This window comes from Desmodus rotundus, chromosome 3 (assembly GCF_022682495.2).
Source record: "Desmodus rotundus isolate HL8 chromosome 3, HLdesRot8A.1, whole genome shotgun sequence".
Taxonomy (NCBI): Eukaryota; Metazoa; Chordata; class Mammalia; order Chiroptera; family Phyllostomidae; genus Desmodus; species Desmodus rotundus.
Genome location: NC_071389.1, coordinates 111,972,412 through 111,999,843, shown reverse-complemented (window position 1 = coordinate 111,999,843; position 27,432 = coordinate 111,972,412). Strand labels below are relative to the sequence as shown.

Sequence of the window (27,432 nt, the reverse complement as noted above, 5' to 3'; positions counted from 1 at the left end):
AACAATTTAAATAAAACAGCTTCATATTGTTTCCTTAAGATTTCAACAATAAAAATGAAAGTTTACTGCCATCTAAACCAAAAATCTTAATTCTCATTTGCATTGCTGAAAAATAAATCAGCTACTTAGAGGTAAACAGAGTAGTATTTCATTAAGTAGAGGTACATTTTTTGTGGACAAAACATTATTTCCATAAGATCCCTGGAAAATGGTTACGAAGAAAATATTGGCAAATGAAATGCCAGTTTTTTGAGCTCATCATAAGTTTAGTATTAGCTTAAAGAGAAAAGTAAAAGGGTGGAATTAAATGTCTGGCAATCCAAGAATACTAAGAGGGAACTCATAAGCATCACACGAGTGTGTAGGTACACACGCAGACACAGACAGGATTATTGTAGCCATAATAAGAAGGCTTAACATTTGTATACTGCCTTTAGAGCCTATGAAAACACCTGTGGGGATAACAACTTACTCTATACTGATGAGGCTACAGACTCTTAGAAAGAATACAGAACTTACCCTAAATCAAACTAGTAAACAGAAGAAATAAAGTCCACATCACTTAAACTGCTGGTTTAATACACTTTACAATAACACTTATTGCTTCTTTGTTTATTTATTAAAGAGGGTGGAGATACAAGGAAGGGACAAATGAGTGCCAAAATAGAGCTTAGGACACACCACACACAAAACCATCTCTTGGGTAGGATAAATCCTGCTGTGTGAATTTCTCTAGGAAAACATGTTTCACGGAAAACATCCAGGAAGGTGCAGCCAAGGAGAACATAAACTGTGCATAAAAATCAATGCAAAGCCACCTGGCTCTCATGATTTCACCTTTGGCCATTATCTTGGATGACTGCCTCTATCGTCAATAACTTGGTTTATCAAACTTCTCAGTAGGAGATAACAGAGTAAGGGCCAAAACCCCAAGAACTCATTACAAGCAAACTAAGTATCATCTGCTACAGATCTGCCACAGAGATTCCAAGAGTACTTCCCAGTGTGGCAGTGGTTGTTCAGTTCAGACAGATGTATATAAACACGTCTACTTTGAAAACCTCCATCTACAGACTGGTACTCATGTCTGTGGTTCAATTTTAGTGCTGAGGTTTTCTTTCTTTTCCTCTACAGTTATCAAATTTTTTCATTTGATAACTTTTGAAAATATAGACATATTCTCTTTGTTGATTGAAACAACAGTAATAGAACAATAAAATAAAAAAATAAAGAGGAAAAAATGATCTAGCCGTAATTCGGAAACATAGGTATTTCCTGAACTTCCAGGACAATATAACCATGCACTCTTATCAAAAAAATTTCAAGAGGAAGAAACTATGATAACAAAAAAGACAAACACAAATGCATTAAACTACTCGTGTATACAGAGATTTCTTTTGGTCATACCACTGCATGTAGTTATTTCCTGGGGGCTTCAGTTTTCCTTCACAATATTTTAAGTTGTTGTCTACTGACCCCATCTGGTAAAATTACAGAGGAAGTTACAGGGGCTGAAGCTTGTCCCAAGTCAACTTTTTATAGTATGTAAGGAAATTTTTTTTTAAGAAATAAGAAAATAGGAGATCAGGGCAAAAGAATCTAAGGATTCTTAGCTTTTTATTCTTATATAATATATAGGATGAGGAAGAAAACATGTAATTAAGAAAAGGCCATGTCACTGAGTTATAATAACTTTAAATTCTAGCTAATCCTCACTTTCACTTCATGTTACACGTAGAATCCTCATATTTTTACTTCCATAGATTTGTAAAGTTCTTTATTTTTTCAAGTATACTAAACATGACTCCACCGAAGGGATATTTTTTAGGGCTTTGAGTATTGCTGCTTTTTGCTTGTTATTCTTGAAGATGCTTGTTGGTGTTCTCATTTTTTAATTAAGAGTTTTATTAAAACTCAGATCTTTTTTGTTTCTGTTTAATACAAGGATGAGATAATTATTTCAAAATTGTATACAACACAGCTAGGTAAGATTTTAAACAACATAAGGTAGTTTAAAATTTTAACTACAGGATTACTAAAAGTAGAGAAATATCTTAAACTATGTGAATCGGCTTTCAGATATAGGTTTTAATCATCAACCATTCTTACTATGAACATTCAGAATCTGATTCTACTAAAGGGGGTTAAAATTACAAGGAGAAACTGAAGGAAAGTTTTCAAAACACAATGAGAGCTTCATTTATACACCAACTGACTTATTCCATCTTTGTGAAGGTGGCTACTACCACATTAATACGGAGTTTCAACTTTTCTTCTGAACAGTCATCCTCTGCGACATTTGAGTTTTCAGACTTTCTGTTATTTGAACATATTTGAGTAATTTCCATTAATAAGTGGAGTGAAATGCAGAATAATATTGAGTTGCCATTACTCTGACTGCATCACTCCTTTATCTTAAAGCCTGTTTCATACATCTTTCTAAGATCAAAAGAAGGAGAAGTCTAAACACGGAGATCGCTGCTATGGCAGGGTACAGCCATTTAACTTCTTTCAACAAGCCAGAGATGGCAGAATTCTCTTTGAAGTGGCAGCCCTGTTGGCCTTTGAAGTCCCTTGTCAATTGCAGAATAGCTCCGGTGGGGTGTGTTCTGTAGCCAGCTGTCACCACGAAGGCAGACATGACGTATTTCCAGCAGTCTCACTTCAGGGTCTGTCAAGTGACTGATTTCATAACCAGTCACCATAACAAAGGAGATTCAAACTCACTGATGTAACAGCAAGAGTCTATAAGAAAACTCATTAGGTTCCTCTCAACAGAGCTTCATTTAAATACTGAACGATCACACAACGGCAAAGAGAAAATGATCGTGAATTTAACTGTTACATCTCCTAGGATCCTTGGATCATTAAAAAGTACTCCCCATATGTTTGTCAACAAAATGTTTTATAATAACATTGTACTTTTTAAAAATGAAATATCTTTGAACAATAGTAGCTTCAATCTTTCAACTGACAAAACAGATGTCTTCTGCAGAAATCAGTAAACTACTTAAAAGAAGAGTTTATATTGATAATTTACAACTGGGCTTTTTTATAAGACTAAATGATTCTATACAGTTCTGAGAAACATGTTGGTATTTGTAATACTTTTAGACCACACAGCCACTCACCTCAGAAATCTGCATCACTAATGACACAGAAATCAGTTTAAGACTTTTAAAGGTAAGTAAAGAAAAACTATAAATGTGGCCCATTATAGCAAGGAAAGAGTCGTAATAATATCATAAACCTATTTTTAAGGAGAGGAAAGATGAGACACATGTTGAAAAACCTAATGTCAAATTTACCAATGATCAGAAGTATTAGTCCCACTGGAAGGAAATAAAGTAGGATCACAGAGATTTTCAAACTAATTTAATCACACTTTATACCTGGTTTTATTGAAATTTTTGAATTTTTACATATTTTTATGAACATAGCTTACTGTTATTTCAGAGCTGAAGACTAGATGCTACATAAGACTTTCAGAGAGCTCCCACTAGCCAAAAGATCAACAAGAGCAGAGCTAGAGTGTTGCATATTCATCCTATGAGATACAATAAGTCTTTTGTTACCCACTGAAGGATAGGTAAACACAACGATGATTTCTAAAGTTTCTTTTTCTATTCTGGCTACCATGCTTTAAAATCAAGCTCTAAAAATACATTACTTGTAAATTACTAATATCTATTCTAATTCTTTAAATCTACAATTCTGAAATCTTTGAGTTTTTTGGTAGGATAAAGTGCTTCATCAAATCCTATGGAAAGGAATTGTAACAAAGATTAAAAACTTGTAATAATTCAAATATTTTTTGGTAAGTACTATAAAAATTGCCATTAAACCTCTAACTGATATAACGTGATGCTGCCATTATTAAATGGTGCGAACATTCAGGGAGGTGTTCAGAATAAAATTTCATTCACTCACTCAATAAACATTTACTGAGTGTCACTATGTGCCAGACACGATGGTAGGTATTAAGGATATAACAGTAAACAAGACACAGCCCCTGCCCTCAAGGAGCTTTCATTCTATTGGAGAAGATTGAGACAGTCCAAGCAACAGACAGTAAGTAAGAATTAACAAAGTGTTATAAAACAAATAGTATAGGGTGCTGATGAAAACACGGAGAGACATAATACTCAGACTCGGAATTTCAGAGAAGGTTTTATGAAAGCAGAAGTAGGATTTATCCAAACAAGAGGAGAGGGTAAAGCTGAAGATATTGCTTCATAGAGAGGGAACACGTAATTTAAAGAATGCAAACCTTTCTTCATTCTTCTGGAAGAGGACCCAAGAGACCTTATGCTTTTCTTCTATCCAGGAAACTTTAAAAATGTATCTAAGAATTTATTGTTTAAATAATTAATTAATACTATTGTATTAATTAAGAAAGTAGTTACCATGGTGACTGGCAGTTAATTGGTAATCAATGTCAGTATCTCAAGTCTTGTAACTGTATTAAGAATAAGATGCTAATGTGCTTCTTGTGAGTCACATTTTTTAGTAACAAGCCAGTCACGGAGTCACTGACAGCTTAGTTTGCAGAAATAGAGAGAGTAGACAGGTACCCTCTCAGGTTATGCGTACTTGATAGTAACTGGAAGAAGCCTGCCTATGAAGGGCTAGCATGAAGTTAAAGCCAACATATGTTATCTCCCAAGTTTATATATATATATTTTACCTCAGAGCACTCTTCTGAGCTAAATCCATATATACAACTGCCCGTATAATGTCTTCATGAGAAAGATGACAAAGGCATCTCAAATTTACTATGTACAAAGCTGAATCCTTACCTTAAACTCCTCCTTCTGTTAGTCCCCCAGTTCCATAAAAACACTACCATCCACACTCAGGTCCTGTCAGCCTTGCACAGCTCCTTCCCTCATCTTCCACATGCAACCCACCAGCAAGTCCTGTTGAATCTGTCTCCAAATCAATCTCTCCATCTCCACTGCCAATACCCTACTGTGCTCTGAGTAACACAGTATCTCCCTAACAAGTTCTCCCTATTCTACCTTTGCTCTCCCGCTATCCTTCATACAGCTGTTGGAATAATCTTTCAAAAACATAAAATGGATTTTTGTTGCTTCTCTTAAAATAATTTAAAGGCTAACCATTATGATTAAGATAAAACCTAAAATCATTAAAATGACCATCCTATATAATCTGTTTTCTGCTTACCTATCCAGTTTCATGTCAAACCAGCTGCTCCTTCACTCATTTACTTACTCACTCTCTCATCTACCCACAGTAGCCTCCACTAACTTGGGTTTTATTTGGGTTCCCTTGAGCACACCATGATCTTTAGGTATCTGCACATATGGTTCCCCTAATGGCTAAAGTAAACTCTTTGCCATTCTTAATCTCACTAATTCCTATATGCTTTTCATATCTCAATTTAAATATCAATGTCTTAGCAACACCTCTCTAGACCATTCTAAATAAGGTCCCCTTGGTATACTCTTTTATAAAATACTATACTTTTTTTTTGCATGTGTCACAATTTTAAAGAATATGTTCGTATCTGTGATCACTTGATTAACTCCCTAACATATAAACACCATAAGGAAAGGGATCATATTTATTTTGGTCACTAAAGTATTCAGTTTCTCACACATGGTAGGCTCTCAATAAACAAACTGAATAAATAATTGAGGAATACAGTAAATTTGAATAAATGATTACCTCTGAAGTGATTAACCTCAATGTTGGGATGACATATTCTCATGATGGGCAAATGTCTCCTCCTCACTGCTATAACATAACCATCCTACTCCTTTTTCCTACACTAATCCTGTCACTCATAACTCTATCACTCATAATCCTATCACTTAAGTGATTAGTATTATATGAATAGGCAACAAACACAACACACAATTATGACATCTCTTGAAAGTGACTTAAATCCTTTACTAACCTCATCTTTCACTATTATTTCTTAAAGAGAAAATTACTTTTGACAAACATGTTTTTAGACCACAGTTGTTTTTCTAAAAAACAAAAATGAAAAATGGACCAACTACTGTATATCAGAAAGTGCTTGTACTTGTATATTTCAGTACAACTCTGTAAGGCTCAGAGAAAAACTAAACAGTAACTGCTAGGTATGTGTGTGTATATGTAGGAATCTATCCATCTGACACATTACAGAAGTCAGCTGTTCAATACAGTAGTCATTACTAGCCGTTATGGCCATTTAAATTTAAGTAACATTAAGTAAGTGTAAAAACTCAGTTCTTCAGGTTCTTTAGCCATGTTTTAAATATTTCATAGAAACATGTGGCTAGGGGCTATCATATTGGATAGAAGACACATTATACATTTCCAATGTTTCAAAGTTCAACTGGCCAGTGCTGCTATAAAGACTACAGAGGTTTTAAGTAACCACTAAGCACTTGCAAAGAAAAATGTACATTCATGGAATTAACTTGGTGTCAAAAGGAAAACAGTATTTTCGGTTTGGAATTCGAATTCCTTTAATCGGGAGTGGTATTCAGATACCATGTCCAAGCTACGGGAGTGTGCACTGCTACTGAGATAATCACTGTTAGATCTACGTTTCAGTACACAGGAAATGTGTGTGTGCACACATCTGTGTGTTTACGAGAAAAAAGTTATGAATATTCAAACAGATCTTTCCAATTCATATGTAAGATTATCAGGATCAAATACTTAAAATTTTTAATCCTAGAGTTTCTATGTCTTCTTACTTCTAGAAATAAGGTCTAACAGAAATTTTTTTTTACGTAGTGCTAAAAAAGTGGTTTTTTTCTTTCTCTCTCCTTCCCTTCCTACTTTCGTTCCTAAAGGAAACATAGAATACATGACTTTTGTAAAACAAAAATAGCTTAAGGATTGAATTTTACAGCACACATTTCTAACCCTTTACTAAAGCTACCCAAACTATATTTTTTATGAGGAAAACATAAAAGTACATCAAAAAATAATGGACAGGCTAAGATTCTACAATGACCTAAGACAGACTGACAGAAAACAACCAACCAGGTGATAAGAACAATGCCCTCTAAGCAACCTATCAGTTGGCTGTAGCATTCCTGGTTGATGCAGATACTACAAATTCTAGGCTGGGCAAGGGGAGGGGACAAGGATTTCCTCCCATCATAAGGATTAAAACTCACTATATGTAATTTCAAGGTATTTTAAACAATATATACAATGACAACAGAGCAGGGGGAGGATTTATTGTGGAAGGTGGGGATGGGTAAGGCAGGAGAGAGTAAAGGGGGAAAATGGGGACAACTATAATTGAACAATACAAAAATTATTTTTTTTTAAAGTTAAAAATCTTAAAAAAAACAACAACAATAAGGACGTCATCACTGGTTCTGAATCAACCAGGTAGGGCCTACAGATACTAAGTTTCTCTGGGTCCTTACAGTGGTCATAGCCACCTCTTCCCTTGGAGTTATTAAGGGCAGTGGCAGTAAGATTGTAAGTATCGGTAGAAGTTAATGTTTATTGAGTGCTTATTATATGCCAGATTCTGTTATAAGTGCTTTATTCATATAACTTCTGGTTTATGTGGCAGATACATCTTTCTTGATAGCTCAAGGAATTGACACAGAAGTAACTTGCTTGAGATCACAAGTTAAGTGATGAAACTGAAATTCCAACCATTGCTAGCCCAAGTACCACTTTCATAGCTACTATGTAGTATAGTTTCCCTAAAGTTCTGGAGTGGCCTTCTGAACTAGAGAAGCAAGGTATAAAATTTTTGTACCTAATCTATTATTTCTACCTTTCTTGAATTGATTCTCCTAACACTCACTATGCCTAATTTAAGTTTTATAGGGTAACAGTGGTTTCTCAGATGAGATGAAAAAACCTGAGAGAAACTGGTTTGAGGGTAGGAATCAAGAGTTCTGGATTCAGGTTGAGATATCAATTGGAGTAAAGATATGAAGTACACTTAGTTTGGATCTCAGCAGAGAAAACTGGGCTGAAAATATAAATCTGACGCAGTAAGAATTCTACTACTGATGATAATAATACTAATAACTAAACAGTAACTGCTAAGTATGTAGCACAGTTTAGCACAATTTCTTTGTTCTTATCCTCAAACACGTTTTTCCATCAGATTTTTTCATCTCAGAAAATGGAATCACCATCCTTTCAGTTGTCCAGCTAGAAATCAGAGAATTATCTTTCTTTTCTCTTTTATCCTTACCCATACATACCAAATGTTTTTAACTCTATTTCCAAAAGACATTCTGAAGCCAACCACTTTTCTCCATGTCCTCCACTGCCTCTATGTAATTCACTCGGTCACTGCCTTATCCACCCAACCTCTTCCTGGGCTATGAGTCTTTACATAATTTTGCTTGTATACCTCTTAAAAGAGTCGATATAATTATGATTTTAACTTAATGTTTAATATGTCTTTACCACATAAGTTTAAAGAATTGCAAAGAATGTAATTTCATGGGTATTTTTAAGGGGGATACATGGTAATGAAGAAAATACAATAAAAAAGAAAATAAGTAAAATTGCTTTTAAAAATAATCATTTTTTTTAAAGAGAATGTGTCCAATTAAATAGAAATACTATGGTGACTTGATATCCATTATTATATATTTAAAAACTATAAGAACAAACTATCCATGGCCAAGTGGCTCAGTTGGTTGGCGTGTTCTCCTACATACCAAAGAGGCCGCTGGTTTAGTCCCCAGTCCGGGCACACGCTACGTTGAGGGTGCCTGGTCAGGGCAAATATGGGAGGCAACTGATCAATGTTTCTCTCACATTGATGTTTCGATCTATGTCTCTGTCTCTTTCTCTCTCCAAAAATCAATAAAAACATATCGTCAGGTGAGCATTAACACAAAAGAAGAAACTATTCTTTAATGATTTAAGTTTTACATTTTCCTTTTTCTCTTTGACTTGTGTTTCCCTTTATCCCAGTTATTGTTCCACAGGGTTCTTTTCCTCCCAGAGGAATACAGAAATTAAGATTCCAGAGACACGTGGCTATCGTAAGTGAGGGAGGGATGTGTGACTGTGAAAGGGAATGATAAAGGAGAATCTGCACATCATAGGCGCCTTCTTATACAGTCACTTTGAGGGAGAAGTATGTTTTAGAAGCTGTGGAGCTGTGTACATGTACTTTTGGGAAAATATGCATTTTGAGGAGTGTGCGTACCTCAGTCTGGACTTCTGGTGCATAAGACTCTAATAACGCATCAGATCGTTGCTTGCAGTCTGAGCCCTGTTGAATCCATTTTCCAACTAGCAGCCAGAACAATCTTTTTAAACCATGAATGACAGGATTCATACCCTTTAGCAGCTTTCGATACTCTAAAAAACACCACCTTCTTACGATCCCTTACATAAGGCCCTAATACCTTGCGCTGTTTCTGTCCATCACTCATGCATTGGGTGTTCGCACACATGCCCAGGTTGTTCCCACCTTCCTGCAGTCACAAGTGCTGGCTCCTACCCATTCTTCATATGGCAGTTATCCTTCAGGACTCAGGCCAACTGTTACTTCCTCAGAGGACCCTCTCTGAGTACTCAATCGAAAACACTCTAACTTTGCCAACCTCTACCAAATTATTGTCTATTGCAGAAAACCTGTTCTTATCTTTACTAGCACTTGGTGAAGACTTGTAGTTAAATGTGATTTGTCACGTTAGTGTCCGTGTTCCCCTGAGGACTGTAAACTTAGAGGAGGGAATAGCTGCTTTGTTCGTCATGATATATTACCCAGGACAACCACAACACCACTGGATACTCAATAAAGATCTGCCCAAGGAATGCATCGGCAAGAAAACTCATGAATAAACACTGTTCTCTGCCTAAAATGCTTCACTAGTTCTCCATTGCCTTGAATATAAAGCCCGAATTCCGGAGTACAGCAGGTCCTCAAGTAATGTTGTTTTGTTCAATGTCATTTCATTATAACACTGATGAGATGCTGCAGAAACTTAACTCTTGTTGTATCAATTAGGCTAAGGTAAAATTGGTTTCATTATATGTAATTTCACTGAAAAGTCACAGAACCTATCAATGATATTAAGTGAGGACTTACCTTGTACAATAAGACTAAACATGCTTCAGCATGATCTGACTGCATGTGCTCCCCTCTCCCTTCCTCCAACCCTTCTTCCCTCCCATGGATCTTGCCATTCATTTCTGTCCTGAAATGTAGCTAGAATCACTACTTAAAGCTCCCTGGATGCTTCCAGCTTTTACCTATGCTGGCCCCTTTACATGTAATACATTGAATATCCTTCACCTCTTCTTTGTCTAACTCTTTCCTTTTACGACTAACCTCATGCATTAGCCATCTCTTCCAGGAAGCTTACTGACCTCTCTCCAACCTAGATTAGGTGCCTGCCCTTCCTTCTGTCCTCAAAGCTCCCTGTTCAGATCACTACCATGGTCCTTATCAAACTGAACCATAATTATAGTTTCATTCTTCAGTCTTTCCCAATAAACTATGAACTTTTTGAGGCAGAGGCCATATCTATTACCTTTTTATTTCCAGTGCTTAGTGTAGCAAGGAATTCAATAAATGTTTATAGAAAAGGTAACATAAGTAAAAGTATCATTATTTTATTTTGAGCATTACTGTCACTTAATAAAAAATGAGGGAAAGGAAACTTATAAATATTCAGATTAGTACAGGATTATGTTTATAAAACCAAAGAATTAACTGCCCACTATGGGAATAGATAAAAGTAAGAAGGCACTGGGGAAGCCTGGGGAGTGAAACTATAATTCTGTTACCACACATCACCGTCTACAGGCTACCCAGCTACTAGTGCTGCTTCAGCAGGGGTGACTTCTATTGGAGAAGTACTTGGGGATCATGGTGATAACTGCTGTGTAAGTGACTAGGGAGATTTGCAGCCAGTAGGGAATAGAGATTCTTGTTCTTAATAAAGCTTTAAGAATAAAAAAATGAGACACTTGGTAGTGGCCACTGTGTAGACCGAACTCCATTGCTCATGTGTCTAGCTCTGCCTCCTATGCAACCACATCTGACAAACCAGATTAAGAAATTTGATTAAGTCAAAATAAACATAGAAACACAAGAGAAAAAGCCACTGCCTTCAAAGGAAACAATCAAGTAAGAAAAACAAACAGGTGAATCATCCTGAGGTGCGTGTCACCAGCATGCACTGTACATTCCACAAGCACTGCCTTCTTATTTTACATCTTTTAGCTATTTAACTGGAAGGTGTAGAGATGTTGGATCAAAGTTGGATGACTGTGTGGCCCATTTTCACATTGTAGAATCAAGACCTACTGACAGTGAAGGCCATGCCTGCCCTCCCACCTGCCTGGCTGGCTGGCAGGGAGGGGAAACACTTGCACGTTAAAGGAAGCTGGGTGGGATGACAGTGAAATCTAGAATAAAAACCAAGCTGGTCCAAGGTATCCTGCAGGCTGCAAATTGCAGTTTAATCTAGAGTGACATTTCTTTTCTTTAAATGATTTCAATTATTGGAATGCACAATTTTTAATATGCAAATAAAGTTTAAAAACCTGAATAAAAAAGATGTACTCCTTAAGACATGCTCGTTAATCTATTATCATCTAGGAGATCATCAGCAAAATCTTATGATCTGTTTTTTTTTTAAGATTTTATTTATTTCTTTTTAGAGTGAGGGGAAGAGAGGGAGTGAAGAAGAGAGGGAGAGAAACATCAATGTGTGGTTTCCTCTCTCGTGCCTCCACCTGGCCTGCAACCCAGGCATGTGCCCTGACTGGGAATCGAAACAGTGACCATTTGGTTCACAGGTGGGCGCTCAATCTACTGAGCCACACCAGCTGGGGCGCCTTATGATCGTCTAGATCAAGGATATGTACTTAACATATAAGCCAAATAATGTCAAAATAGCAATTTGAAGAAAATGACTATAACTATTCAAAAGAGCTTCTAAAATAAAAATCAAAGCTCACATGGAAATGTTAATTGTATTGAGGGGCTACATTTTACTCATAATATTCAAAAACATTCTTTACTATAAAAATAAATCCAGCTTATTAAGGATATTGCTCCCCTACCTCCAGATAATTCTGAGAATAGTATCAGAAAAGAAATTTTACTCTATATTCATTTTAAGAAAATGGACTCTCACATTTAACAAAATATAACACCTGTCAAAACTTGAATAGAGAGAAGTTTCAAAATAAGAAAATCATGTGGAAAGGAACCCTGGGGTTTCCTCCTAGGATTATTCCCTTTTATCTCTCCATTGGCCAACACAGTTTAGAAGACATCTTCCTTCATTGGATCATTAGACAACTTCAAATTTGGGGCATGGGCTCACTACAGAGCAGCATACATGAGGAACAAAGAAACTCTAAGAGGATCCTATAAAGAATGTAGGAAAGGCATCAAGAAACATTTTCCTCTGACAGTTTTTCCCTGCTCAAACTTTAAAAGGTTCTGTACTTAATTTTAATAAGAGATGCAGTTCACAAACAATTTTACTTTGCACTTTGAGAAATCAAAAGATGAAGATCTCCTCCTTCTACTAGAGGTAGTCATTTCTTCTTAGGGGCTAAATTAGGCAAGAGACAGATATATTTTGGACCTGAGAAAAACAAGAATAATACCCCTAGCCAAAAAAAGCTTCACCCTATTTAAGACATTCCAAAGGAATACTCGATGCATCCAGTTAATAAACAGTGAGGTTAGAGGACACGAAACGATAAAAATAAGAAAAGAAGATGACAGCAGGGGGACAATGAAAGTAGTTCATGCAACCCAGAAGTATAAACATAAAAACGGTTTCTTCATACCTTAAAAACCACTTAAAGCCCAAATAATTGGCCTTAAGCAATATTTCACTCAAGGGCTTCAGATAGGCAGTGAGTAGCAGAATGGTGCAAAAAGTTGAACAGGAAAGATAAAAAGAAAAAAACATGCAATTAAAAGTAAATTACACATAGCGACTTTGGAAGATAGCTTCACAGTTCTTACAAAGCTAAGTATAGTCTTACCATACAATCGAGCAACTAAACTCCAAGGTATTTACCTGAATGACTTAAAAATTTATGCCTATACTAATGAACATAAATGTTTATAGAAGCTTTATTCATAATTGCCTAATATTGGAAGCAATCAAGACTTTCTTCAACAGGTAAGGAAACAAGCAAATTGTGGCACTTCCATACAGTGGAATATAATTCCAAGATAAAACAAAATGAGTTCTCAGGCCACAAAAAGACATGGAAGAACCTCAAATGCAGAGGCTAAATGAAAAAAGCTAGTCTGAAAAGCCTACATACTATGTGATTCCAACTAGATGACACTGTGGAAAAGGCAAAACTATAGAAATAGGAAAAGATCACAGACTCCGGAGACGGGGGAAGGGTGATTAGGTGGCACAGGTGAGTTTTAGGGCAGTACAACTATTCTGTATGATACTGTAACAGTGGATACATGCCATCATACATTTGGTGAAACCCACAAAACTATACAACTTGAAGAGCAAACCAAAATGTAAACTATGGACTAGTTAATAACATATCATTTTGGCTTATCAATTTTAATGTACCACACCAATGCAAGATGTTAATAACGGGGAAAACTGAGGTGGAAAAAGGAGTATATAGGAACCCTCTGTATTTTCTGCTCATATTTTATATAAAACTGATAAAAATGATTAAAAATTATAAACAGTTTTACACAACAATAGCTCTTAAAAAGAACACATAACAGTAGTCGATGGTCTATAATGACATGATCTATTATTAATTGCCAAAATTTCTACAGGTTATCTGATAAGTAAGATTTATAACTAAGTAATGATTTCCAAAGCAGAAAGAAATCTTTACAGGAATTTTAAAAAATGGGTTACATTTTGAACACTAAGGAAGTGTGTAAAAAAGGTAAAATCGAGCTAAAAGAAGATCCCTCCTCACTCTGGATCAATGGCTGCCACCATGCCATCTCTGAAGCACTCCACTACCCAAACTCTACTCCACTGTATGTTAGGAAATGTTCAAAAAGAAAGTGGACTAAGGCAGGGCACTGAAAGACAGTCATTCTGTGAAAAGATCAATTTTTCCTTCAGCTTTGCTAATACCAGTCTGTCTTTCTTTCTATACTCGACACTGCAGAAACTACATCCTCGTATCTAGCAGAGCATGAAGGGTTCCCTGTGGCACATACTCCAATATGTCTGCTTTGAAATGTACCCTTCTTCCTTGCTATGCAACTACCTCATCTCACAAAGGTACGGTGGTCTGATCAAGGAGGTTTCCCCCAAAGTTCACGTTACTCTCTCACTGAACTCTTTTTTACCTGTTTAACGTTTATATTTCTCCAACAAAGAAAGGGAAAAGAAATAATCACTGATAAATTAATTGTCATGAGTCTCTCTCTGTATGAGGCAAGCTCAAAACCTCCAATCACACTCTCATAATGCAACTTGAGATTAGAGTCTTCACACTGGTCAAACTGTTTCTCCCAATCACATCTCCCATCTCTCATTATCCTTCCTAGTAAGTTAAAAGTAAGGGTATGAGGATCTAAAAAGATGCAGAAAAATATAAAGAAAACAGCAAAGGAACTCTTTAATAAGGCACTTGAAAGGACATGCCGATCTGGGACTCGCAGGCATCACCATATCTACATCTTTCACACTTGTTATTAAGCTTCACTTGTGGTAACTTTAACTGCTCTTTTGAACAAGCCAGGGTATAAAGTAAATACACTATTGGCTATTTAAAATTCACATCTTTAATTCGGAAATGTTTGTGTTTTACCATTCAAATTAAAAGCAGGGTTGTGCCCAGTCTTATAACAAACAGACAAGTTCCACTTCATCTCATCAGGTATATAAGCATACGCTACAAAAACATATCTGAAGCCAGCCCCAAATTATCAATGCAGAGACCTCTGCATTAACACGAATCACTTCTTATGTAGCTATACTTCAATTCTTATTTAAGTCTAAGTACTTACACTTGACGAGCAGTTTTGGAACTCTTTACACATACGTATAGTTTCCCTAGACTACACTGCTGGGGTTTTACCTTTTGTTTAACCAGCTGCATTGCCAGTAACTGTATAAAACCGCAGACCTGTTTTTCAGCATTGGTCCTGGCTGACTCCTCTTGTGCCAGCACCATTTCTCGCTCTGCAGTTATCTGTACACTCTCTCTTAGTGCTTCTTCCAGCTCTTCAATTCTGTCATCCTTCTTACGGAGATTGTCCTGGAAAACGATGGAAGACTCGGTGAAGTAGATTAATTAGTTAACCCAAGGAGAGCCTATTTTTTCAACAAGTGTTATTTGCGTATTAAATTTTCTTCTCTTCGTAAGTAAATGTAGGCCAAAAAAAACATCATCATACAGGAAAAAATGAAACGACAGAAGAAAGGCATAAAGGAGGTTGAATAAGTAAATTATTAAGAGCAAAGGGTCAAGTTATTAAGCAAGAGAAACATGTGATGGACTCTTCTCCATAACATAGTGAATAAAATGGTGCTAGGCAGCAAAGGTAGCAAAGGCTTGATTATTTAGAAACACAAAGCTGTTTTTGAACGACTCTCTAAACTGGCTTAAAGCCAGCTCTGACGAAGCCTAACTAATACGACTCAAAGCCAAAGCATTCTTTTTCCCTGAAAAGTTAAGCCTAGATGAAAAGTTAAGTAAATAGCATGACCTTTCAGATTATATTCTTCATATAGACAATCACTGGCAAACTAATTTAGAAAAAGAGAAATGAAAAAGGAGTTTTCCTAATGAATTCAAGAAAGTAAAGTTTTCTCTTAATCTTATATGAGAAAACTGAAAGAAAAAAATTGATATAAATGACTGGTCGGGCTAAGAATAGGCAATTTAGTTAGCCAACCAAAACTCACTGACTAATACTTAAGTTTAAAAAGTAAACTTTGGGGAGGTAATTATGGATTTCTATCAGAAAGACAAGCAAAATCTTACAGGACTTTAAAAGATCATGTAAGATAGGAGATCTTAGAATAAGAAGGATAAATTAAGCAGTTTTCAAGTAGAATGAAAAGCTTAATTCATGAGGTTATTATAAGCATTTCCTCTTTAGATTCTTATAGAAGCAGAAGGTTAAGAATAAAGTGCTAGATTATCTTAACATATGAATCAAAAGAACAAGATTTGCTAAACCATTCTCAAACTTTCAAAATGCTCATATCAACAAGATATCAAAGGAGTTTGTGTTTTATTTATGCAATTCTCATTTGATTATACTGTAGTTCACTTTTGTAAGTACAAGGTATAAGAAAGTCCTTTTTGACAACTTTGTCTTCAGAAATCTGTAACTTGAAATCTGTCTGATTTTGAAATGTCAGATTTTTCTTTCTACCTTGAAGGAATGGCATCTACACTTAACATCTTCCCTAATAAAAAGCTGATAATTCTTTTGCTCTAACTTTTCTCAATTTAAAAATAAATGATATTTTGAAAAAATATTCACATTTCAGAGACATATGTTATGTTCATTTTTTTAAAGTTTTCATTCTTCTCAGATATGATGTCATAAAATACTCTGATTTAGTCCCATAAAGTAAGGTTCTGTTTTATGCAGAGAAATTTAGCTATATCAGAAAATGCTCTACGTTGAAATCTTAATGCTTCCAGTTTGCTTGCCATGGACCACAGAATACAGTGAGGGTTTCTAAAACGATGACAAACAGAGAGAGACACGGAGTAATGCCAATAAAAACTAAGTCCAAGGTAGTTTCTACTGATTCAGAGAAAATGAAATGTAACAAGAATCATGGGGAAGGAGATGAATGCAATGATCAGTTCATTCAGTCCTCTCAAATCCTCTCATAAATAATATATTTGTACAATAGTAACATGGGAGTCTGAATTACAATTGCTGTAAGCAAAAAAACCCATTAATGTTACTCATTACCAATTTGTGAATAACTCAATATTATTTCTTTGTTCAGTCTATTATATCCTTCACTCTTAAACTGACTTTTGAAGCTCTCCTGAGAGGATTCTGTTATCCTAACCTGAATTGAGGCTGAAAAAGTTATTCCAAGCAAAAGTGGTTATTAAGTGAAGATTGAGTCGAAGCACCTGCTCAGCTAAAGCCAGCCCAGTTATTCCAAATAAATTCCCAGGAACCAATTTCAAGCAAATGGGTTTACTTGCACTTCTCCATGGGCCAAAAAAACCCTTGTGACTTCATCGGTAAAACATTTTTTTAGAGAGAGGATGATTAGTAATTTGTCATAATGCAGATGATTAGTATAGGTTTTCATACTGAAAGTTTCCTCGATACAAGTGGTAAAATCAGCCTACCAGATGAGCTCAGTGGGCAAGGCCATTTACTTAAGAAAAGTTTTCTGGACTTAATGGCAGAGCTTGGTTCAAAATCTTTCTCTACAATAAAGACGAAGAACAAAAGACAAGTAAAATCACAAATGAAATGGAAAGAAGAGGACTGTTAAACAATATTTATGATATTACAAGTTGCATAACAACATCTCAATATACAACTACATAAGGAATCATCTGCTAAGGAAACCGTATTAAATCAGGGCAGTAACAAGAGAATGAAGCCATCAACGAAGCCCATGACTACTTAATCCATCTAAGGAGTAAAATTTGGCTCAAGTTTTATTTTCAGAATTTTAGTAGATACCTGCTAAGGTAAGACAAGGAAGTTTCCTTTGTACTAAATTACACCTTGAATCTATTTCACTTAATAAAATATTGAGCCAATGCCAGAAATCAACAAAACCTTTTAGTTCTACAAATACTGGAGCCCTAAAACACACTGCTAGGTCATATTTATAATTATTCTTTCTTGTCCTCATTCTTTCATGAAGATTAAATGCATTTTGCTGGACTTAGATTATATACACTCTATTTCTTTTTAAGTTTAGGATACTAGAGAAAAGAAAAGATCTTAAAAAGTTTTAGAAAGACCAAAATTGATCATTCATAAAGAATAAAAATTTGAAAGGCACTGAAATTTTTAAGGGCAACATAGAAAGCCAGAGGACATTTGAAGTAATACCTTCAAAACTCTGAGGGAAAAATGAGTTCTGATCTAGAATTCTATATCGAAATTATCAATCAAGTGTGAGGACAGACTGCAAAGTCAGGAAACATTTAAACCACATTACACACTCGGAAAGCTACTAGGGATGTGTGCTATCGCACTGCAGAACTAACCTAGAAAGAGGAAGATGTGGGATCCAGGAAAAGGAGCCCTGCTACAAGCGAGGGTGAAGTGACCCCTGAGGGTGCTAATAAGTCTAGAGAAACAGTAAAGTGTAGAGCAGAGAATAGAAACTCAAGGAAAGGTGTTTCCAAGGAAAAAAAAGTGGATGTACAGATCACCTGGGTTAATTAATAAGGGACAATGTGTTTTACAGCAGTAACAACGTCAGGAGGAACGTTAGAGTTTGAGAAAGGAAATTAGGAATAAACCAGTGATATGTACACTAGTAACAAACAGAAAACCCAAAGCAATTATTACCATCAGGAAAAACTAAAAGTACAATACAGGAAATATAATCATAATGTACCATGTGCCTTAGACACAGCAACGTAAAACTAGATATTTCTGTGTCACAAATATGGAAAGAGGGAAATGCGTGTGGTGGTTTGTGTAAAAAAGCTAATCCCTCATAATTCATAATAAGAAGTTAGTAGATCACTCATGTCAAATAAGAAAAATAATAAAATAGCAATATAAAAATATGATTTGGAAATGTGGCAGTAAATAGCAGAAGAAAATCAAACGTGATGAAAGGGTTATCTTAGGAGAGCAGGAATCGAGGTTAGATAGGAATGCGGTAGGAGATGACATAAGATACGTAGTATTACTTCACTTTGTACATCATATAAATATGCATTGTTCTGGAAAAATGAAAATCAGATTTAAAAATATGTTAAAACACTGCAAATACATTAATGAGAACATAAAGAACTTCTGGAAATACTTATGTATGTGGTGACTATTTTAGATAATGATACTCTAAACACATGGGTTAACTATTTACCGTGAAAAGAGAAAAGTATACTTGGTAAATAGATCTCAAGAAAGCTATCAGCAAAAAAAAATAAATAAAAAGGTTTAAAAGAAAAAAAGCATATGAACTGTGCTCTTCAGTTTTTTATTCAAAATTTCTGCATGCCACTAATTTGCATGAGTCAAAATTGTAAGAAATTCCTTCCCAGTCATTAGGTAACTATGGGATACTCCAAATAATATTTTTTAAAAGGACAATACATTGCAGATTATTATTCTGAAGATTCTGAAGATACCTAAGGTTTAAGTATCCCAACAGCAGATGTCTGAGACACAGCACCAAGCCAAGAGCTTTCGAAATTGTCTCCTGTCCCCTTTTCTCTGCAAGTAATTCACCCCCCCTTTTTTTAAATCATACCTACAAAAATAGTAGTGAGTACATTTTAGTGACAGAGTTTTACATGAATTTCTACCGACAAAATTGTTCATCTACACTACTCCTCTACTTAATGGTGTATTTTGGATTGAAGGGAAAGAAAAATCTCTAATCTGTTCAATGTCTGAACTCTGAGTAGAAGTGGCAGTTATCACCAACTTCTCTGAATATGTGTGAGCCAAGAAAATGTCCGTTGGTAAAGTACTGGACTTCGGATATTGTGAGACACAACAGATTTGGTTTACTTCTGCTCTCAGGTCCAGGCTCGAGGAAGTAAAGGGACGTGCTGAAGCCCCTGGGAAGTGCTCCTATACCAGCTATAGCCTAAAGGCCCTGAATTAGTGCTGCACAGTCCCCACTACACTTTTTCTTTCAGAAAGTCCACATTCAGCATTCTTCAAGTTAATGAACTAGTCATGCCATTATGAGCCTGTACTCCTGGAGAAATCTACACAGAACCTCTGATACCCCTGATTCCTTCTATCCTTAGGGTATTCCACAGGTTTGAAGGCCCTGAGGCATTCAGAAAAAGGAAGATGACTTATTGGAAACAAATGCAGATACAGATTAAAGCTAAGGTATGACATGTCACACTTAAGTTTGAGAAAATCATTCCCATTGTTTATATGCATTATTGATTTGCTGCTAACTTGAAATAAGGTCTTTTAAACTTCTTCAGCTAAATTACTGGCGCTGTTGAACATGATGGCCACTAGCCACATGTAGGGTAAGGGTCGTCAAGAAACATGTATAAAGGACTTATGGACAAAGCCAAAGATGGGTAGGATTGAGGGTGGGAGGTGGGTGGGGCAGGGGAAAGTGGAGACTACTGTACTTAAACAATATTAAAAAAAATAGATGCAAAAAAATAAATAAAATATATTTTAGGCAATAAATAACAAAGAAAAACCAAATTGAGATGAGCTATAAATCATACTAAATTCTGAAGACTGAGTACCAACAACAAAGAATGTAAAATATTTCATTAATAATCTTCATATTAATTATACATCAAAACAGTACTATTTTAGATATACTGGATTAAAAATACATTATTAATTATTAATGTCATCTGTTTCCCTTTGGGTTTTTTAATAAAGCTATTAGAAAATTCAAAATTATATATGTGCTGACATTATATTTCTATTGGACAACGCAGCGATAGCAAGAACAGTTTTTACACATGAAATGTATCCATAAAAGGCTATACAGCATATCATGTTTATATAAATTCATAACTTTTCTCAGCTCACAGCCATCTAGCACACAAACATGAGTTACACAGGTGAGAATCCTTATGGCAAAAACTGCCAAAAGCTCTAACAATTCTCAGCACTGAACATCACTGTGGTGTTAACATTAATAAACCAAATTCAAAAGCACTTACTCTTCTGTCAACAGAGAAAACCAAACTGTGGATTTAAAGGAAAAAATATTCAGGCATATGGAAAATTACTTTAATACTTAGCACATAAAATGCCTGTATTAGTTGTTTATTGTTATATAACAAGTTACCTCAAAACTTAGTAGCTTAAAACAACAGTGAACATTTTTTATCTCACAGTTTCTGTGGGTCAGGACCTCAAAGGCAGCTTAGCCAAACAGTTCTGGTTCCAGCGTCTCTCAGGGGGTTAGAGTCAGGATGTCAGCCAGAATTCAGTCCTCTGCTTCCACTTACAAGGCTGGCAAGTTGGTGATAGCTCTTGGCAAGGAGCCTCTGTTCCTCTCTACAGGGCTGCTTGAGTATCATTATGACATGTCGCCTGGCTTTCCTCAGAGCAAGTGATCCAAAAGAGCAAGGCAGAAGCATCAATATCTTTTATGGTCTAGCCTCGGAAGTCAAATACCATCACTTCTGACATTTCCTATTGTTCACACAGACTAATCCTGACACTATGTGCGAGAGGACTGCACAAGGGATGAACACCAGGAGGCAAGGACGACTTGGGGCCATCTTCGGAGATGGTAACCAAAATACCCAAGTGTGTAACTCCAGTACAATGACACTGGATTATCAGTGAAGCAATGAAAAATGAAAACTGTGAATATCAAAACTGCTTCTGCAAGAAAATATCTGTTAGGATAACAGGGCCTTTACTACGAAGACACAGCTTTTGTTCCATGATTATACTAAAATGGAACCCAATGATACTACATTATGATGGACAACAAACATACCTAAAATGTAAATGGCAGATATTAAGGAGACTTTGCAAAAGTGAGATATGAACCAGCATATCACTGAATATGAATTCATCAAAATATGCATTCTCTCAGGAATTATTCAGAATAAAATCTGCAACTGGATTGAATTCTACTTACAGGTCTTTTCTTGTGATTATGGTAAAAATCACAATAATCCAACTTAATTCATTAATAGATCAGTACTAAGAATGCTCAATGATATGCCAATCAATCAAAATTCAATTAAAAATATATTTGGCAAATGTTTAGAAAGTTATACAATAGAGGTTTATTAGTAAGTTTAGTTCTCACACTTTAGTGAAGTTTCTATCATTTGGGAATCAACACGTTTTTTAAGATGAAAATGAAATATTCATAGCCTTATCTGCCCAAATGACCAAAGACTCTCTTTAGATTCCTGTTTCTTCACGAATTTTCATAATTGATTCTACTCTTAAGGAAGGAGGGAGGAGGAGTCACAAAATTTAGCCAAAAATGAGTCTAATTCAAAATTACAAAGAAAAGAATATTTGTACTCTTTCAAGTTAGTCAATTTTCTAGCACACATTATTTGGAAGAAACGTATTAAATTGGCAGCCTGAGGCGAAAAGACTACAGTATTTTTTGGACTATAAGATGCACTTCCCCCACATACTGGGGGGGGGGGGGGGGTGCGTCTTATAGTCCGAATGTAGCTTACCTGGTTTGCTGGCATTGGAGCGGTGGTGGAGCAGGTTTTTCTCCCCCTATTTTCCTCCTCTAAAACCTAGGTGCGTCTTACAGTCCAAAAAATATGGTAAGTAGAGAAACACTTCAATTTCATTCACCTGCTCTAACTTGAATATTTCACTCTGTTTAACCAGTTCAGGCAACACCAAATTTAGATATGTTCTGTGTGCTACAGAAAACTCACTTAATGGCTGTCTGGAGACAGCAGAGAAATATGCTTTATTATTCTGAATAGTTCATTAATCAACATCATCCATTAATTATATCATTTAAAAGCAGTATCTTAAGAATTATACTTCAACTGCTATAAATTATGTTCGTATTCATCAAAACTAACACAGACCAGTTTTCCTACTACTGAATTAGGTACTAAAGCCTACTTACGCCAACTATACTTATTAACTGAAGTCAAATGAGACCGCTTCATTCACAGAGTATAGGGATTACAACGGGAGGTTTGTGTGGCCAAAACTAGTAGTTTTGGAGGGATTGCAGAGAGTGAGAGAGAGGAACTTGGAAGCAATGAAAGAAGCCCTCATGTCCTTAAATAAGAAGATTTCTATATTCAAGCAAGATTAAGGCAAAAGCTGTGACAGCTGTAACTATGACTTCACTCAGGCAAGTGAACAAGAAGATGGGACCCTTTAGCAAATCTCGTAATACTACTCCCCTAACACATAACTCTGAACTTCGCTTCCTGACATCAGCTCTGTGAACATTTAGCTATATACCATTGCAGCTGTAAGAGCTGAGTCTCTACTGCCTTTCCTTCAAACCCAACATTCAATAAGGAAAGCAAAGACAAAAAAAACAGCAACTAGCCCTGGCTGGTGTGGCTCAGTGGATTGAGTGCTGGCCCGCCAACCAAAGGATGGTGGGTTTGATTCCCAGTCAGGGCACATGCCTGGGTTGTGGGCCAGGTCCCCAGTAGGGGGCACGAGAGAGGCAACCACATTTATGTTTCTCTCCTCTTTCTCCTTTCCATCCCCTCTGTCTAAAAATAAATAAATAAAATCTTTATTAAAATTTTTTTAAAAACAGCAATTAGAAATGAATCTTTTGTTTTCTTCAAACATCTCCTTTAAAGTAAAAAGAAAAAAGCCTCGATAATACCGTAACATAAAAAGAAATCACCTGATAACAAGAGCTCTTATTAAGCTTTTCCCTTTTTCAGCAGCAGAAAGAAGGTCACTGCAGATTTCCATAGATTACCCAAGATAACAGCTTCCGACATTTACTCTTCCCTTTCCCAACTCTGACTGGGCCATGGTTAGGGAGGTCATTTATTTGGGTTAATTTTAAGAGCTGCTTCCTTTGGAGTAAACACCACTTACCAGAGAGACTTTAACACGTTCTAAAAGTTACTGATGTTAACTGCTATCCATTATCCTTAATGTAAAGAGACAGCAATTCTTTATTACCCTCAACCCGACTGTTTATTCTTCCTCCCTCTTCCCCATCCTTCAAGTATACATATACATGCAGAAGATTTCATTAAAATCATTCAACTTGTCAGAATTCAATTACCAACTGCTCAGATGTTTGGTGGTGGGGGGAGGATTGAAGCCAGATGCATTGATGCAGTCAATTTCAAGAAAAGAAAGCTAGCCTAACACAGAGACAGAACTTGGTTACATACCAACTACTTTTTATTTTAAGGAAATGCTTTGGATTAAAATGTTTTCTCCCCCTTCTCTTTAAAGCTCCTCAAATATCTCCCCCAGCTACAGCAGAATTCTGATATAACCTCAACTGTTAAATATGGGAGCCAAACAAAAGCAGATGCATTTTGTTAAAGAAATGGAAACATACCTATACAATGATGTGATATATGTGCATATTCATAACTTTTACAAGAATCCCACATATATTAGCCAGATTCTCATCTTGAAAATCCTGACAGTTGGGTACCAGAAACTCAGGCAAGGACATGGGGTTTACCTCATGTACGACATGTCTCCTCCGATAGGTGTGCTTATAAAAAGAACGAGCATACATTTTCAAAGTCTTTACCAAAAATCCCAAAGATAATCTTTTATTTATAACAACAAAAACTGATAGGGTCCATAAACAGTTGACTCTTGCATTGAGGTCTTGGCAAAGGGGGGATATATATATATATGCCTGCTTCTGCTTTCTCTTAAAAATAAAAAGAATCCTATTGGAGACTTCATTTTCCAAATGCAAGGGTGGAGTTTCCACAATAAGACAAAGAAAAGGATTAAACCATTTCATTTTATTACAGTGAGTACACAGTACTTACAGAACACAGAATGTTACTGCCAAATATAACTTCAACCGTTCATCATTTTATGGTAAGCAATCTTGTAATAAGCTCAAAGAATGCGGCCAAAAGTTCCCATAGAATAGGGCTAAACTTAACTCTAGGAAATGGCTGAGCAGGCTATACATTAGTACTATCGATAAACATTCTTTCTGTAAATTTAATTGCCTATCACATGGAATTAAATTTTGGCCAAAAGGAAAAGTATCTAATGTACACTTCAAACACTGCAGTTTTTAAAAATAATTTTAAAACTTGTTTTGCTCTTTTTCTAAATGGTAAAAAATAGCACAGTTTGAGCTAAAAGCTTTAAAAAGTTGCAATACATGCCACCAATTTGAGTAGATGCTTCACTTGCAGAAAAGCAACTTTCAAGTTAGTTTTAGCAACTACCCACAGGGCTGTAAAATGAGACACTGATCTGTATGTACACTCCTCTAGTGTAATCCTAACTCCATTTAATACCTTGTCAAGAACACCATAAAAACCCAACCAAGCCCATATTCTAGATAGAAAGAGTCCTGTTTTGCCAAGGAAAAAAATAATTAAAAAGGCAGAAATTATATAGGATTAAATTTTTAAATAGGCCAAGGAGAAGGTCTGTTAAGAAGAAACCAAAATTTGTTTTTAGAAAAATAAGAACATTAATATATTAGAGGTATCCAGCATGTTATTCATCACATACTATTTCTAGAAAGGTTTCCTTAAATAATTGTCCCCATGATCAATGTGAAAACCAAGGATAAGTAGTCTTCATTTCAGAAGGGAAAAAATCTTCCCAAAATAAAAAAAATTATTTTTGTAGATAGGATAAATCAAATCAAATTGTAAAGAAAACCACAAATGTTTCACTAATTCTGCATCTAAGAGAATATTCCTATATATATAGTTGCTTCCCCTATTTCTATGTCAATTGTTTTCACTGTCTTTGAACTTTATTCATAGAATCATTGGTCTAAGGAGAGCTGACTCCAAGAGCCACAGTGTTCTTTCAGCAGTCCCATTCATCTCTCTGACAGTATCCTCTCTTAAGATTATATTCAGATACTTATTTTTGTTATAAATTAAAACAAAGCACCAATTCACTATGAATATAACCCCCTTGTCCAGTCCGGTCTATCTTGCCTTATTACAACATGACTAAAACCTACAGTTTTGTTAAAAGATAAAGTGAGTGCTATTGCTTAAAAAATAAAAATATATAAGGTAAATATTTTCAACTGAGAGAAGATGACATTTCCTTTGTTAAAATATTCAAGGCCCTTAAAGGGAAACCTATGAAATTTTAGAGAATATTAGGATGTTAAATGTAATATCATCATACAAAGTTTTTTCTAAATTTTATTTTTATTATGTATAATAAAACTATATTATATATAAATAAAACTATAATTAATTATAGCTGTAATTAATGAACAGCTACCTCTGCAAAACATTGTTTAAGAAAAACAAAAATGAAATTTTAAAAATAGCCCTTAATTAACCTAAGGCCAATACAAACTAGTTGAAAAGGGAAAAGAAGAATTATTAAATTACACAGGAGCAATTATAAAACAATAAAGTACAATTAAACATAGAGGCTGAAGAACAATGGATAAAACAATAACAATACAGGGTAGAGTTCATCAACAAATGTTAATTTTAAGCAGTGAAACTGGAAATCTACAGGAATAAGATTGTGTGTTAAGTAGAAGAGCATAAATTAATTAGGAAACCAATAAAATGTATTTAAGGAACACCAATCCCAGCAGACTGCCTAGAAGAGAGTAACTATGCTGGCTGAGTATCTCCTCTAAAAATGAGACTGGAAATACAGCTGACCCTTGAACAGCACGGGTTTAAACTGCATGGTCCATTTACTGGTGGATTTTTAAAAATAAATATATTGGATAATTTTTGGAGATTTGTGACAATTTGAAAAACTTGCTTCTTCTAAAAATAGCTAAAAAATACTAAGTTAAGTATGTCATGAAGGCACAAATAGACAATTCATCTTGTACCAGATAATGTAAAGGTACAATGTCAATAAATACAGTACTGCAAAGGTATTTTATATTCCTTTTTATTTTCATAACATTTTCTTTTCTGTAGCTTACTTTATTGTAAGAATACATATAATATACAAAATATGTTAATCAACTGTTTATGTTATTGGTAAGGCTTCCAGTGAACAGTAGGCTATTAGTAGCTAAATATTTGGAGAGTCAGAAGTTTTATGAGGATTTTCAACTGTGAGGGGGGGTGTCAATTCCCCCAACCTCCACATTGTTCAAGGGTCAACTGTACTTACAGGGTTTGGAAGATGGGAGATTTCAAAGGCCAGGCTAATAGGTCTTTGACATCTATCGATGCAACTGACATCAATAAGCATTTTTTAAATAGAGAACCAACTATGTACAAAGTAACCAGACATGGTTCCCAAACCCAGTACATGGGGAAAACAACAGACAAAATCATTAGTAAATAATACAAAGATAAAATAAGGCTTGAAATCAAAACAGAAATAAACTCTAATGGAATTTATAACAGAGGGTGTGATTAATTCCAAATATGAGGATTTAGGCAGGCTTCACAAAGGAAAGAACGTTTGATCTGAACATTACAACATGAGTAGGCTCTGAATGAGAGATTTTCTAATCCCCAAATCAGCATAAGTCAAATCAGCTATGATTATGTTTCCATATATGAGTAATGCTTATTTGGGAGGCTCTTGTTGCTGGGATTTACCAACTTTCAGTTCTTCATACAACAATTATTCTCTCAATTGCACTGTAACACACCTTTGATGTATCCACACAAAACAAGGTTATAATGAGCATATCCAATGTTCACAGAGAGGGG

At 35.5% G+C, this 27,432-nt stretch overlaps 1 protein-coding gene across 18 annotated transcripts in view; it reads right to left on the bottom strand.

Annotated features, from left to right (window-relative positions):
• The window catches only part of ERC1 (ELKS/RAB6-interacting/CAST family member 1), a 536,970-nt gene that overhangs the window by 273,572 nt on the left and 235,966 nt on the right, over positions 1-27,432 (bottom strand). For 8 of the 18 annotated variants that reach the window (XM_053920835.2, XM_053920834.2, XM_053920838.2 and 5 more), the window contains one exon: positions 15,022-15,201. The exons of 5 other annotated variants lie outside the window; for them this stretch is intronic. In XM_053920835.2, coding sequence (XP_053776810.1) covers positions 15,022-15,201 — 180 coding nt within the window. The remainder of the gene's footprint in view (positions 1-15,021; positions 15,202-27,432) is intronic. 5 more of the 18 variants (XM_053920839.2, XM_053920840.2, XM_053920842.2 and 2 more) reach the window with 1 other exon arrangement.